The sequence below is a fragment of the Pygocentrus nattereri genome, chromosome 16 (assembly GCF_015220715.1).
Source record: "Pygocentrus nattereri isolate fPygNat1 chromosome 16, fPygNat1.pri, whole genome shotgun sequence".
Classification (NCBI taxonomy): Eukaryota; Metazoa; Chordata; class Actinopteri; order Characiformes; family Serrasalmidae; genus Pygocentrus; species Pygocentrus nattereri.
This window is the reverse complement of record NC_051226.1, coordinates 36,117,392-36,133,424: the sequence shown is the minus strand read 5'-3', so window position 1 is coordinate 36,133,424 and position 16,033 is coordinate 36,117,392. Positions and strand designations below refer to the sequence as shown.

At 43.1% G+C, this 16,033-nt stretch overlaps 1 protein-coding gene across 4 annotated transcripts; it reads left to right on the top strand.

Annotated features, from left to right (window-relative positions):
- The first annotated feature begins 1,763 nt into the window (after nucleotides 1-1,763).
- Nucleotides 1,764-15,610, top strand: st6galnac4 (ST6 (alpha-N-acetyl-neuraminyl-2,3-beta-galactosyl-1,3)-N-acetylgalactosaminide alpha-2,6-sialyltransferase 4). 4 transcript variants are annotated; one of them, XM_037546129.1, is made up of 6 exons: nucleotides 1,764-1,777; nucleotides 2,715-2,763; nucleotides 4,973-5,116; nucleotides 5,869-6,278; nucleotides 6,563-6,670; nucleotides 9,523-9,721. In XM_037546129.1, exons 2-6 carry the CDS (start codon nucleotides 2,752-2,754, stop codon nucleotides 9,719-9,721), a joined length of 873 nt encoding a protein of 290 aa, XP_037402026.1. In that variant the 5' UTR covers nucleotides 1,764-1,777; nucleotides 2,715-2,751. The 4 variants fall into 4 exon arrangements, with proteins under 4 accessions (XP_037402026.1, XP_037402028.1, XP_037402027.1 ...); XM_037546131.1 differs by having other exon boundaries at nucleotides 1,766-1,777; nucleotides 4,911-5,116; XM_037546130.1 differs by lacking the exon at nucleotides 1,764-1,777 and having other exon boundaries at nucleotides 2,467-2,763; nucleotides 4,911-5,116.
- Nucleotides 15,611-16,033: the final 423 nt, after the last annotated feature.

Genomic DNA, 16,033 nt, shown 5'->3' with positions numbered 1-16,033 from the left:
GACCCTCCAACGACTTTCGACAGGGACGGAAGATCCGATTCGCTTTTTCAGAATCGATTCTTTCGCACTTTTCGTCTTTTTCAGCAAATCCGGCGACCGATTCATCGATTCAGTAAGCTTCGCTTGATATTTGAAGACTTTCAGGTCAGCGAGTGGCGTTTAGCGTCCACAGTGACTATTCAAACGCAGTAATACCGTGTCTGTGAAGATTCTCTGGACGCCAGGTGTCTTTTTGACGTGTTTCCATGTTTGCACGTGTAACAATATTGAAGACATCAGTCATCATGCTGCGCTGCTGTAAGCACAGCCAGGGCAGAGGAAGAGAATAATGAAATACAGCAATAAAATGCAAATGAATAGAAGCGAACACTAATCAGAACCAATGAAGAAGAAATATGAAGCAGAGAAAGGATAATAATTGGATCGAGATGTGAAATTAGAACACAGCCTCCAGGTTTTCACGGCTTTCTAATAAGGTTTCAAACGACACGCCGCATCTTTGACAAAGTGACAAAATCAGGGTCGACTGCAAGCAAACTAATGCGATTGCACGGAAATATTCCGTTTTTAAATTAAATTCCATGATGCAAGGTGGCACAGCAAGAAGGGCCTGGGTTCGATTCCCCGGCCGGGCAGCCAGGGGCCTTGCTGCTTGGACTTTGTATGTTCTCCACTGTCTGCTCGTCCAAAGATGTGCAGTCAGGTGAATTCCAGAATTTCCATTTAAATAACTCAGGTCTGGATGAAGCGGTAAATAAATCACTATAAATAAAATCCAAGCCACAAGTTTTTTTGCCATGGTCTTCATGTTTGGTCACAAAGCCAAAATATCTCAGATAGACAAGAATTCAGAGCCATTGGTCACTGTGTTTACACACTGTGGAATTAGACCTCTGCGTTTAACCCATCCATGCAGTAAAACACCCACAAACCTGCACACTAGTGAACACACACACACTAGGGGCAGTGAGCAAACTTGCCCAGAGCGGTGGGCAGCCCTATCCACGGCGCCCGGGGAGCAATTGGGGGTTAGGTGTCTTGCTGAAGGGCACTTCAGTCATGGACTGTCAGCCAAGGGGATCGAACCGGTGACCTTCCAGTCACAGGGCTGGTTCCCTGACCTCTACGACTGCCCCCAGATGTCTACACTGTCACATCAGAGGGCCTCATAGCAGAGGGCCGGACACATGTTACAGAAAAGGAAACCGTCTTAAAAATATGTCGCAATGTGGTGTTGCATGTTGTGATTTTACACGGTTGTGATTTGTGGTTATTACCCCGCAAGAATTTATGTATTTATTTATTTATTGATTGGTTGATTGATTGATTGATTGATTGATTGATTTAAACATGGTTCGCGCTGTTTCTGCTATGAAACTGGTAAATTTCATATCACTTCGCTTCCAGAAAGTCGCGGTGTTGACCCCTAGAATCGCCCCCAAAGGTTCAGCAGCGGCCGTCCTACAGAAAGGACATAATGGTGATATGAATCCATAAATGAATCGGTTCGACCGAGAACCGAGTCTCAAGAACTGATTCGTTCACGAGTCGGACATCGGGACTTTTGAGTCGTGATGTTTGTTGTAATCAACAAGTGTCTTATTTTTACGGTTCTTTTTTGCACACGTGTCTAAGTACAGCTCCTCCCACGTAAGTAGAACATAAAAAAATCACATAAATGTTTTAGTCCTTTATTTATGAATGAAAATGTAGCCGGAACTAAAACGTCGGGACCGTGTTTTACTACGGAACATAAACATCGGCGTGCCAAGGCTATGTAAGGATGCTAATTCGGGCAGCTGGTCATATTTGTGTTTATTGGGGTTTATTGTTGATTTTTTGTGGAGTTTGTGGTGAAATGACTGCGCGGCGTGTCGCTGCGTCGGGTCTGCAGGGCCGCTTTAGGGCTGCCGGAGTGACGTGCTGGTGATTTTAATCAGGAGCGGCAGGAATTCAGTTATGAGATTTCTCATAACTCGTCACCTCGATATAGCAGATCCTGGCTTCAGTGTAGTAATTTGTGGCCTCAATATAGCAGATCCTGGCTTAAGTGTAGTAATTTGTGGCCTCAATATAGCAGATCCTGGCTTCAGTGTAGTAATTTGTGGCCTCAATATAGCAGTTCCTGGCTTAAGTGTAGTAATTTGTGGCCTCAATATAGCAGTTCCTGGCTTCCGTTTAGTAATTTGTGGCCTCAATATAGCAGATCCTGGCTTAAGTGTAGTAATTTGTGGCCTCAATATAGCAGATCCTGGCTTCAGTGTAGTAATTTGTGGCCTCAATATAGCAGTTCCTGGCTTAAGTGTAGTAATTTGTGGCCTCAATATAGCAGATCCTGGCTTCAGTGTAGTAATTTGTGGCCTCAATATAGCAGTTCCTGGCTTAAGTGTAGTAATTTGTGGCCTCAATATAGCAGTTCCTGGCTTCCGTTTAGTAATTTGTGGCCTCAATATAGCAGTTCCTGGCTTCAGTGTAGTAATTTGTGGCCTCAATATAGGAGTTCCTGGCTGCGGTATAGTAATTTGTGGCCTCAAATTAGTAGTTTGTTGCTTCAGTGTAGTAGTTTGTGGCCTCAATGTAATACATTTTAATCTCATTGTATTATTTTGTGACCTCAGTATAGTAATTTGTGACCACGCATTATTAAAAATAAATGCCATGTGACCTCTTAGGGCCTCCGTACTTTGGCTTCATCATGCACTGTTTATGTGTAGGTGGGAGCCATGACTGTGCAGCAGGTTTCAGCAGGACATGAAGTATCTGGTAGGATGATTCTCTTACTCCTCAAAACATCTGCTGCGGTCAAAGCTCATCAAAGAGTCCTATAAAAATGACCAACCAGCTCCCTGAACTGATCTCCTTTTAGCTGAGCTTCACCAATGAACAGTCCAGCTATGGCTTTTTGCGTATTTGTCACATTGTATGGTTTCAGATCTTCATACGAAATGGAATGAATATGTGAGGAGAACACGAAGAAACCCAAACGTTCTGCAGCACTTGGTGAACTGCTGCTGCCCTAAGCCCGACAACTGGTTGTGCCACCTTTAGCAGCAACAACTGTAGCCAGACGATTTTTATGACCGGAGATCCGTCTTTCACACCGCTGTGGAGGAATTTCGGCCCGCTCTTCTTTGCGGAATTGCTTTAATTCAGCCGCAATCAAGCATGAACTGCTGTCTTGCTGCCTCACCGAATTGTGCTCGAGCTTTAGGTGATGGACTCATGACTGTAGACGGCAGAATTCATGGTTCCACAGCATCACACTGCCTCCACCATGTTTCGCTGTCATGATGTTTATATTGTGGAATGCTGTGTGAGCTTTACATTGAATGTAGCTGGACCCACTTTCGATTCGTCAGTCCACAGAGCATTATTCCAAGACACAAATGTTTTTTTGGGAGATGTGAGACGAGCCTTTATATTCCCTTTGGTTAACTGTGGTTTTCGCTTGGCAACTCTCCCATGGATACCATTTTTGCCCAGTATCTTTCTAAAGGTGGAAGCCTGAATGCTGACCTTATCTGAGGTGGGCAAGGCCTGCAGTTCCTCAGATGTTTGTCTGGGTTCTTTTGTCACTTCCTGAATTAGTTGTTGTTGTTGTTGTTGTTGTTGTTGAGCTCCTGGAGGAACCAGCCACTTCTGGAAGAATTTTCCACCTTCCCAGGATTTCTCCACTTGACACATATGAGCTGCTGTCTCTGGCTTTTTATCTACATAGTGGAGCAACAAGGTAATAGGGTGGACAGCGAGTGGACACCGTGTTTTAAAAACTCCAGCAGCACTGCTGTGTCTGTTCCTCTCGTACCAGCACACCACCACCACCACGTCAGTGTTACTGCAGTGCTGAGAATGATCCACCACCTGAATAGTACCTGCTCTGTGAGGGTCCATGGGGGTCCTGGCCACCGAAGAACCTGGTAAAGGGGGTAACAAAGTATCAGAGAAACAGATGGACTACAGTCTGTAATTCCAGGTTTTTTCCACTTGGAGATAATGTCTTTCGCTGGAATGCCAGCGTTTTAGGAATGGCCTTGTAACCCCTTTTATACTCATGTGTTTCTACAGCTGTAGCTTCCCTTCTCATTTCTTCTGGAATTTCCTTTGATTGTGGCTTGGCGCTCTGCTTGTTGAGACCTTTTGGCCTGCTTAACGTTGCTGGAACGTTCTTTTTAAGGGATGTTTAGACTCCAGAGGACCAGCAGTAATCCTGGTTGTGTTTAATTGATCCCCAGTTGTTAACTGTATTTGGTTGAAGGAGTAATAATACTTTTTCACAGAGGCCCAGTTGGTCTTGGACACGTTTTTCTCAGGTTTTACTCGGGTTGCTTTTGCCTTACGTTACATTTTGTCTGAAGACCTGAAACTAATCTGACAAATATGCAAACACAGAAGGAATCAAGAGGAGGCAAATACTTCCTTTCACTGCGCTTTATTCACCGCATACATGCATCCCAGCGTGTCATTAAAATGCCTAGGAAACGTCGTGTTTCCAGGCGTGATTTAAACGGTTTTCCTCATGATTATATTTGAGATTTACATTGTAAACATCACTGCAAATCACTAGTAGCTCATAGCTAAGCCCGTGAGAGCCAGAATATCCCAAACAATGTGTTAAAATGGATTTAAAGTGTACATAGTTCTGTAAAAAAATCAGAGACGACCTTCCGTTGATTTAATTTCCAGTCAAAACGGCCGCTTGATTTTCTCCTCTGTCTCAAAGAGGAAAGCTTTCAGTGCTGTTTATCTGATTGGGTTAGTGTTGGTTTCGACCAGGTCTTCCAGGTGGTTGTTAGGAGGCCCAACTTCTCTGTCGCTATGGAAACTCTTGTTTTTAATTTTTTCATCTTTTTGACTGGAAACTTGGTAAACGAAATGGTGGCGTCTGACCTTTGCATACGTTCCCATGGCAGATTGGCTGTGATGAGTAAATGTGTTGACGTCCAGCTGACACATCTGCTCTGCCTCCATGCAGAAGATCCGCTGGCTCTGCCTCCTCATCTTCACCCTCTTTCTGGTGCTGTGGTACAGTCATGTAACCAGAACAGGAGACGGTGTTGTTGACCTGGGCCTCCGTGGCTATGAGAGGATTCCATCGTCTGAAACATCTGATTTTCGCGTAAGTTCTTCTTTTATTCTGTTTTTTTTTAGTTGTAGAAAAGCTTCTTTTATTCACCAGAGAAGTCTGCGATATGATTATATTTAAAGGAGCATTATAAGCCATAGCTGTAAATATGAAATCTAGGAAAACCCACTTCTGGTGAGGTTTCTTAAAGGTGGGAAGAGCTTTTGAAAAACAGCAGCTGATTTGGGGCAAATATTGGGAACTCTGAAGTTTTGAATTTAATTTCTTGCTTTTTCTGGAATGAATGCTATGAAGACGAATGTCACATCTATGTTTATTAGCCTCTACATCAGTGGCTGTGCTCCCCGATAGCTGTGTGATGTATTTGAATGCTGGGTATTGTAGTGAGGGAACTCGCATATAGCAGTCTGAAGATTCTCCACAGGGAGGCGCCAATTAGCAATCAGATGATTATGTTTCATCGACAAAGGTAGGAGTGTCTAATAGAGTGGACAGTGAGTGGACACAGTGTTTTAAAACTCCAGCAGCACTGCTGTGTCTGATCCACTCACACCGGCACAACACAACACACCACACTAACACACCACCACCACGTCGGCATTACTGCAGTGCTGAGAATGATCCACCACCCAAACAGTACCTGCTCTGTGAGGGTCCAAGGGGGTCCTGACCACTGAAGAACAGGGTAACAGAGTATCAGAGAAACAGATGGACTACAGTCTGTAACTGGAGAACTACAAAGTTAATGTTGCTGATAAAATCATGTTTATACTGTGTTGTTTCAGTACCTGGCGCTCCACTGTGGCCGCTGTGCCGTGGTGTCCAGTTCGGGCCACATGCGCGGCAGTGGGCGGGGCATCGAGATCGATGGACACGACTGCGTGATCCGTATGAACGCGGCACCCACGTGGGGCTTCCAGGGTGACGTGGGGAACCGGACGAGCGTCCGCGTCGTCTCGCACACCAGCGTTCCCCACCTGCTGCGGCACGAGGACGTGTTCTTCAGGCACGAGGCGGACACCCTGTACGTGGTGTGGGGTCCTGAGAGGAACATGAGGCAGGATGGAAAGGGCCGGGTGTTTAACACACTGGTCAAACTGACCAGGAAATACCCACACGCTCACATCTACACGGTCAGCAGGGAGAAGGTGCTGTACTGCGACCGCGTGTTCCAGGACGAGACGGGCAAGAACAGGTATCGTTCTCAACCAGGCCGGACCGGTTTTGTTGCAGATCCATGTGTAGATAAGTTGTCATGACCCCTCTACCTGGACAGTTTCATTCCCACCTGCATCTGACCTGCATCTGATCCAGTTTTAAGTTCTAAAGAAATTCATTTTACATTTACATTCATGCATTTGGCAGACGCACTTATCCAGAGTGACTTACCGTTTCTCTCTCTCTCTCTCTCTCTCTCTCTCTCTCTCTCTCTCTCTCTCTCTCTCTCTCTCTCTCTCTCTCTCACTCTCTCTCTCTCAGAATGAAGTCAGGTGCATTTCTCAGTACTGGGTTTTTCACCATGATTTTGGCGATGGAGGTGTGTGACAGCATTGATGTTTATGGGATGATGGATGGTTCTTATTGCAGGTGAGTGAAGCATAAAAACATCATAGGTCGTTTGCTTGTTTTAAAGCTGCATTATGTAAGATTTGGGGAGTTGGCGACCTCTCTGGTAGAAATATGTAATTGCGCATAACGTGGATTTTGCAGCATGGGTTTAAGAGTGCAGTTTTTCAATGGCAAGAGTTTATTTGAATTAAAGCCTGTGTGAGGAAAAATGGTGTCTTGAGCTTTAGATTGGAAATTTAACCTGATAACACAGAGCTTGTGAACTGACTGTCCATGAGTTAGACCAATCAGAGGCAACCAAACCTCCATGTGTTGTGACATCACAACCACAACTTATTGGCGTTGTCACACGACATTCAGGGGTCAATCCTTAGGCCAGAAAAAATGGATATTCTGAACTTCTTGGGCAAAAAAAAACAGGCCTGAACTTCACGCCTTACAGATAAGAATTACCATTTAAATTGCAGTCGCATGAAAAATCGCGGTTAGATGTTTACCGCAAATCGTTCCGCCCTGTTATCTTCTGTTGTCATCGTATCTCCGTCAGTGTAATGTAAGACCTGGTAGACACCAAAACTGCCCCCAGCAGATGAACAGCACTTAAATATTAGATCATTTGAGACCTAAACATCAAGCCAGGTTTCTTTTTGTCGTGGTTTGAAAAACTCAGCCTGACACCTCCTGACATTTAAATGATTCAGCCAAGATGTAGCTTAGAAGTAATGGAAAACTATACCCCACCAGTTAGCGTGGTGCTAACTGCATGTCTAAATCATACTTGTCTCAAACTATATGGAGATGCTCGGTATCCCTAATAGACCTCATTATGTGGTTTCTGACACTGTGACACGCTGTTGTCTACAAACATGAACTAAGTATGGATAAAATTGAAGCTTGTTACTGTTGTTTTCAGCATGCGCCGGACTTTTGACCACGTTTGTAGAGAAAAATATCATACACTGTTAGAATTAAAGGTTCTATGCTGGTACATTTTTGTTCATCAAGGTACAAACAGTGTAAATGTTCCCTCAAAGCTCCGTCAGTGGTTTTAAGGTCCGATTGTGAAGCTTAAATCAGTTCCTCCAGATGAAAAGTTCGGATTTGTACCTTTTCATAACCTGGAGGCGAGGCGGGTGTGTGGAGTCAGTCCAGCTTAGAACAGATCATTTCAGTGGATTATGGTTCAGTTATGTTCCCTGACTAAAGGCGCTGAGATGGAGCCTTGAAGAAACCACCCCAGTGACGAGGGGGCCTGGTCCAGGGACAGTTTAGTACCTTTATGCCTGAGAGTGAACAGTGTCTGAAATCACATAAGCAAGTCAGTTTGAGATACTTGTGTGGGGTGAGGTACGACTTGAGGCCCGAGCACATTGGCGTTAGCCAGCACAATTTAGAGAGTGAAATTGTTTATTTCACTGGAATTTGCTGCAGTTGACGATTGATACATCAATAAATACTGTGAAAAACGAGAGAAAGATGGGTGAAGTTTGACCCGTCACAGCCAGGCATGCGGGAAGCCGTTTTAAGTTGGGGGTGCTGACGTTGTAGGCAGCATATATTCATTCATTCGTTTGATTTTTAAATATGATGTGCCATTACGTGGCGAGAGGTGACCATGTACCCACATAACTGACCGATTAAACCACTGATTTCTCTGGTCTCTCCTTCTGGACGAGCTTGAATGATGTCTGGTCAGATTGTTGGTGTGCGGTGTGGTAAACAGCTGTGTCACACCCACAGTCACACACTTGAATGCCCACTGAGTGGACGATATAACATTTGATTAAAAAACTAAAACAGTTGATTGAAATAAAGAAGTAAGTAGTTTTTTTTTTTCACTTTCTATGAATGTCACATTTGTAAGCGTCTATAAACACATTTATAACATGTTAAAATGCATTCATAAGGCACTATAAACATGGTTATAAATATTTATAAAAATGAATTACACTGAATTACACTATAGCCATGTTTAGTTACATTATGAATGGCTAATATAATGCATTATAAGTAGTGTTAATAACATGTTATACTGTCAGTTCTAAGGAAGTCAGTCCCAGCTTGGAGAGTGTAAAGTAAAGACCAATACAAAGTTCATTTACAACTGAGATTTCCAGTATTTTATTTCCCACTGCTGGTGCTGTTAGAGCTGCATCTTCAGGGCTTCAGTCCTGAATATTCAGATGTTCTAAACAGGACGTCCAGCCTAGAATCACTGCTACAGTGAGCTTTTCTTACCCAGCGCTGTCACTTTAAATGTTACATTACATCACAGTAAACCAGGTACCCATCAGCCCCTCCCCTGAACCCCCTCTGACATCACACTGAGTGTGAACTCACTGTGGAGTGAAGGCCTGGAGAGACCTTCACTCTGTAACACTGCACTCCAGTGCAGTGATGCTGATTTCTGCTGCCGTTCTATTGGATATGCAGTGTTAAGTCAGTGCCAGGCTAACGGTGGTGCACATTGACAGTGGTGAACATTGACTTTCCCTCATTGGGTGAAACACTGACGGCAGCTCTAGTTTAAACTCTGAGATTTTAAGCCTGTAATGAGCTTTATTGTGTTTTAGTGTTTCAGTAAATCCTTCAGTAAATACGTCAACTTGAAGCCTCACTCTTAACCATGGAGGAGGCTTTAGTCCAGTATGCTTCACTTTACTTAGAGAGGACAAATACACCTTATGAGCTCTTATAATTAGTTATGAACAGTGCTTATAATGCATTGCATTATTAATATTGCAGTGGTTGCTTTTGAGTTATTACTGTTTATGCTTAGCAAGTTAGCGAGCAATCTTCCGGCCCAGGCTTCTTCACGGCCACACGAACTGCGAATGATCGTAACCTCCTATGTTTGTATGCACATGTAGTGTTGCCAACCACACCTCGGTGCCATATCACTATTACGAGAACTACCGTCTGGACGAGTGCGGGATGTACAGGGTGCACGAACGAGCCAAGAGAGGCGGCCATCGCTTCGTTACGGAGAAGAGCATCTACAAACGCTGGGCCTCGCAGGGAAAACTGCGCTTTCCATACCCCACCTGGTCGCCTCTTCAACAAGCCTGACGTATCCCGCCGGACGCCAGCCGGTCAGCGCCTCTGACCCTCTGACTCTCGCCTCTTTGCTTGATTCAGGTGAACTGGAGCAAAGCTCAATGTCAATGTATTCCGACGCTAACTTTATCTACTGGGAATTGGACTGGAATTCTGTTGCTTCGTTAAGCTGTCCACTCGCTCATGACTACATACAGGCCATGTCTGGTGCTCAGCTGTGACTGCCTTTTTTTTTTTTTTTTTTTTTGGTTTTGGCACATTTTTATATGTTTTATTTTATTTTGCATATATTTATTTCCTCTAAAAAGCCTTGCGTAGTCCAGTGCTGCGTCTGTTGGATTTTCTGCCATAGTATTGTTAATTTTCATGTTTTTTTTTTTTTTTTTGTTGAATGTATTGGGGACATGCCAAGTCCTGCTGCCTTTGTCTGACATACTAACCTGTGTCCTCCAAGGTCAAAAGGTCAGAAAGTAGTTTAGCAGTGGCCGGCCTATGGAAAAAGAGGCTTTGAGAGATGGCGTGAGGTCACGTGATGTCACGTGAGGTTGCGATTCACAATCCCATGTTACTGGGGTTACACTGTGGTAGGCTGTTTGAGGTTACATTCATTTCTATGATGTTACACGTGTGAGGTTAGATTAGACCACGGGAGAATACGAGGTGCCATACGAGATGACTACGTGAGCTCTCACGAGGCTGCGTCATGTTACGTGAGCCCTTGTGAAGCTTCACAAGGTTACATAGTGTTGGAAGTTTGTGAGGTCGCGTCGAGGGTAAGTGGGGTTAATTGAGGCTACATGAAGCGATGCGAGATTATGAAAGGCCACACAAGATTGCCCCATTCACTGCCCATTTGAAGGACACTGCCATTGTCCTGTTGAAGCATGTTATCCGTCTCTATTGAATCTTACAGGTATGATTACGTCAATGGATACGTCAATGAGTTTTGTTGCACAGGCCTATATTCTTTTGACCACTAGAGGCCTCTAGTGTGCACACAAAGCCTTAAGAAATGAACTGTTTTTAACACAGCGGGCTATAAAGTTTCAAGGCTCATGATACTTCATATCTCCATCACAGTCAGCACATCTGTCGCTGAGAATACACTGATAATCTGCACTTTTTTTGGGATTTAGACCAGTTCCCTCCTGATGATTGGGAGAACCATTACACAGTTGGAAGCCACTGGGAGACCTCGGATAAAGGTACCCCTCTTTAACTGTATCACTACGCACTGAACTGGTGAATCTGAACACTAAGCAACATTATGGTTAAAATAACATGTTAGATGTTCCCAGGTGTAGCACTTAGCCTGAGAATAACATGCTAAAATATTTTATATGAAGACAACTGATGAGAATTAAGAGGCAATTTAGAAAAAACAAAAGCGAAAGTAATTCTGGGGATTATTTAAGACGGTGAAAATTAAAATCTAAAATAATATGAAATATTCATTCTGAGAATTTTTAGTGCCTTAAATTCAATGGCTCCTCTTCCGCTGCATGGTACCGACTCGACTCTTTTTGGTTTTCCATTAGGCAAATTTGGTACCTGGTACCGGGTACTATTTTTGGGATCACCTCTGTCGAGGTTCCAAGTGAGCTAAGCTGATACGAAAAGGCGACATAAAAACGCTACAGGCTGCTGACTGCTTGGGGAGGATCGCTAAACACATACGCTAACGCTAGCTACCAGGTTAGCATAGCTTGTTGTGTCGCCTTCAAGCAACCATTTACATTTACAGCATTTAGCAGATGCTCTTATCCAGATCTTATCCACTTACAAGAAGCGCTTTGTCTGTCTAGAGAAAGTATCTTTGCTAGTTGCCAATAGGTTGGAGAGCAAGCCGGTCCTGAGCTCAGGGATTGTTAGAAACAAGTCACTGTTGATACCGAGAGAAAAGGAGCAGAGTTGACCACAGAACTCTGCGCCATACAATAAAATACCACACAGTACATGAGTGCAGTACAATACATTACACTCAATACTTAATTCAGTGCTCATTTAAGTGCTGTGTAAAGAGACGGTCTTCAGTCTGCGTTTGAAGACCGCGAGAGACTCCGCTGTTTGGACAGCCAGTGGGAGTTCGTTCCCCCACCTGGGTGCCAGTACGGAGAACAGTCTCGATGCTTGTCTTCCCCGCGCCTTGAAGGATGGCGGGTCAAGCCGAGCTGTACTCAAAGGGCTCGTGGTCCAGTTCGAGAACCGGAATCGACCAGAATCGTCTCATCATCTGAATTCTGTTGAATTCCAATCTCTCCTTTTTGTCAGCCGTCTTTTGTCTTGCTGCCATCGGTCTCTTCTGTAACAAAATTTGCCTCCTTCAAGTTGCAGCAGGTTCATGTGGCGTCGCTATGTCTAGCTACGCTGAGGTGGTTCTGTATCTGCAGCGGAAGACGATGTAGCTGGTACCAAAAGCGAGTCGACTCAAGTCAAGCCCCGCCACACAATATTAATATCGATGAATTGAGGCTACGTGCAGTTATGTAAGGTTACATGATGTTAGATTAGCTTAGATCGTAAGTCTGCATGAGGCTCATGCGAGTTTACATGTTACGGTCTATGTCACTTAAGTAAGTCTGAAGTCTTGAGATCCTTCAAAAACCTAATTTTGGCTTTTGTGCTCCATTTAGCATGATGCTAATTTTCAAGTTTCAAGCTGTAAGCTAAGCTCGCTTCATTTGCTAGCGGTGAACACCGTTGGCTTCATTCTGAGTTTCTTTTGAGGGAAAACAGCTGCCGATGTGAGAAACTTGGATGGAAGCTCTCTGACTGGCCTTTGCTAACGTGTGTGAATGTAAGACGATAGTAAAATGACCCAGTTCAATTTGAAAAGATTCGCTAATCGCGTTAGCGTCCGAAGCCTTGACCTGCGTGCAGTTGACGTGGTCATTTTCCGTGCGATCTTACCTGCCTGCCAGTGATGAGCTCTCGCGCTTCTTCTGTTGCCTCTTGTTTTTTTTGTTTTTTTTTATCAAATCCAAAGGACTTACTTCAGATTAGCACTTAGCATTTCCCTTACTAAAAGGGAATTCCACTGATTTTTTTTTTTTTTTTTCTGCATAATTTAGTGGTTGAGATATTAGCCATGTAAAGTAGTTGAACATGAAATGGTTTGTTATAGAGAAATTGACCAACTAGATTAGCATAACAATGACTTAGCAACACTTTTGCAGCCACCTGGAATGGTATAGCAACGGCCTAGCAACACATTAGGTACCACCTGGACTGGCATAGCAACGCCTTAGCAAACACCTGCGATACCATAGCTATGGCCTAGCAACAACTTAGCAACCACTCAAGATAACTGAGCAACATCCTAGCAACACCTTAGCAACTACCTGGGATATTACATCAATGGCCTAGCAACACCTTAGCATACCCGCCTAGGATACTATAGTAATTAAAATTTTTAACATCTTAGCAACCACCTGGGATACCATAGCAACTGCCTAGCAACACCTTGGCAACCACCTAGGAGACTATAGTAATTGAAATTTTTAACATCTTAGCAACCACTTGGGATATTATATCAATGCCCTAGCAACACCTTAGCAACCACCTAGAATACTATAGTGTATTGAATTATTAACACCTTAGCAACCGCCTGGGATACCAGTTCCCGCTCTTTTTTTGAACTTTCTGAACAATCAGTGAAATTCCCTTTTAACTAAGTTTGCTTAAAGTACTGATTTTCATGTTAATCGTATGCATATCGAATCTGTGTTGTGTTAAAATCCACAGAACAGTTAATTGCTGTTATCAATGCACTGTGTATTTTAACTGTTTAAGCCCTTTACAGTATAATCACTGGTACAGAATGTCAGCTAAGCTGTGGTGCTCTCGACTTTGTGTGTGTATTTAATTTTGTTTCTGACTTTGTTCAAGAGGCTTTGTAACAACTACTGTTTAATACGCTTGTATTTTCTTTTTAGTGATGCTTTGGGTGCAGCCACTGTTCACGTATGTTTAAAGGGATACTCTACCAGTTTTCAGCCTAATGTCTCTCTGCCTTGTCTGTATCATATGGTGCTACTCTTCCTATAGCTTTCAATCTAGAGCCACAGAACTTTGCAGGATGGTAGAACCTATACCCAAATACGTTGCTTATGCTTTTTTTTTAACCGATCCAACTTGCAGTGTTTGTTCAAACATGACTTTCGTTCTGTAGGAATGAAAGGGGGAGTGGTCAAAATCCTGAAACCTGCCATTCCACTTATATATTATATCATACTTCTTCCTGTTATTCCAGCAGAGCCTTTAATATTCTTTAGACATTGCTTTTGGACACCATCACACTAGCAACACCTGAGGAACCAGCTGGAATACCAAAGCTATGGCCTAGCAACACTTTAGTAATGGCTTGGCAATACCCGATCAATTATCTGGGATACTATAGCGATGGCCTAGGAACATCTAAGCAACCTTTTGGAGTACTATAGCAACACCTTGGGAACTTGGGCCTTGCAAAACCTTAGCAACCACCTGGGATAACTTATCAACACCATTGCAGCAGTGCCATAGCATTTATAGAATTCTACTGCTTAAATAACCAAACAATGAAAATAATCTCTTTAAAATAGCCCATAAATATACCTTTAACTGTATTTACTACATAACCTTCATTATTAATCTTTACATTTTAAAGACTTATCAGCTGGTTTTGTCAAGCCAACTTGGATTGTTCCCAGATTTTCTCCTCTATTTCTCTATGGTATTGAAAGGAATCGCATGGATGTGGCAGATCATCATTAAGTTGGAAACTGCTGGATTATTCTTTTAATATTGATAATTGAAACTTAATAGCGCTTTGAGATTTGCATGTTTTTACCAAACCTGTATGAGTTATTGTGCTTTAAGTCGGGGAGAGCGCGGCACAACGTAACACATCTTGTTTTTTTGGTTTTTTTGCTAAAAAAAATGATGGAAAACCTCATTTTCCTTGCTCTTTTGATTTTGATGTGGCATGTAAACATCGTATCAAAGCGTACTGTTTACACCCCAGTCCGCATGTGGGACAGTAGGCCACAAAAACCGGCCTGTCCTGAGGTCACAAAAACCTTTGCATTGGCATATACAGCAATCCAGCCCCACCCATTCACAATGAAGTTATAAGGAAAGTTACAGCTATGAGTGTTGAAAGATGCACGATATAGGGCAGCCAATCAGAGCAGAGCAGTTTACATATGTCAGCCTTAAAGGTAAAAGAAACAGCCTAATTCTAAGGGTTAAAGCGAGCTTGGAAAGTGGTCACGTAAAGATGAAAAACGAGTGGTTTCGGTTCATAAACCCACAAAGCTGTCATCAGTGAACCTCGGGTAAGTGGGCTTGTTCAATACTAATTCAGGAGTTATATGTTGTGTGAACCACATGAGCTTTCCAAGCTGTGTGTGTGTGTGTGTGTGTGTGTTCATTTTGACCCATGTTAGTTCATGCCCTGTGCTCCCCTTATTCTCGTTATTTACCTAAAGAGGCTAAGGTTGCTAAAGCTCATGAGCTGTTTTAGTGCCTAAATTGTGTTGTTTTTAAGTGCTTTTAGTATTTTATGAGCACGCTTGTCCCCAAAAGAATCTCCTTTTGTGAATATTTTTCGGAACTGTTCACAGCTAAATGGATGCATGCACACTTTCTGCTTTCAGTGTTTTGCGTGTTGTGATCTCAATGTTTGGTGTCAGTCAGCTAACCTGATACAGCCTTCTCCAATCTCATGCATAGTCATAATACATTAGGATGCCATTTCATAACGAGAAGGCTGCTGTGCAGTAGTTCCTGTGACTGTGTCATCTCCAGCTGCTCTGTTTTTGATGTACATGTCTAAACTGATATTTTCAAGCAGTAAACTGAGTGAACTCTGAAGCATGTTGTGTGTTTTGTACTGTTTATAAAGTATATATTATATAGCGTGTTTTTTTTTGGTTTTTTTTGTTGTTGTTGTTGTTGTTGTTGTTGTTTCCTTCAGGCAGGCTTAAAATAGTCAGAGCCCTGCAGGTTAACACAGCATCTCTGTTTAATCTCATTTGCGACTAAGCATTTAACAGTGTTGGTGTTGGCGCTCCAGTGAAACCCCACCTATACTGGAGAAAAGTTTTTTTTTCCCCACCTGTTTTCGGATAAATTCCGCCACTTGTGCTAAGAATAGTCTGCTAGTAGTAGTAGCTCATATTAGCAGCTGCCTCGCAGTGAACCTACACGTGTCTTTTGAGCTTTTATTTGTAATGTGCATGTACCTCTCCACTGTAAATAGACTGAACATGTTTCAGGCCACTTTTTCCCTCAGAACTATAGTGAAACTATAGGGAACTTTCTGTGAAGGAGCTTTTAGAG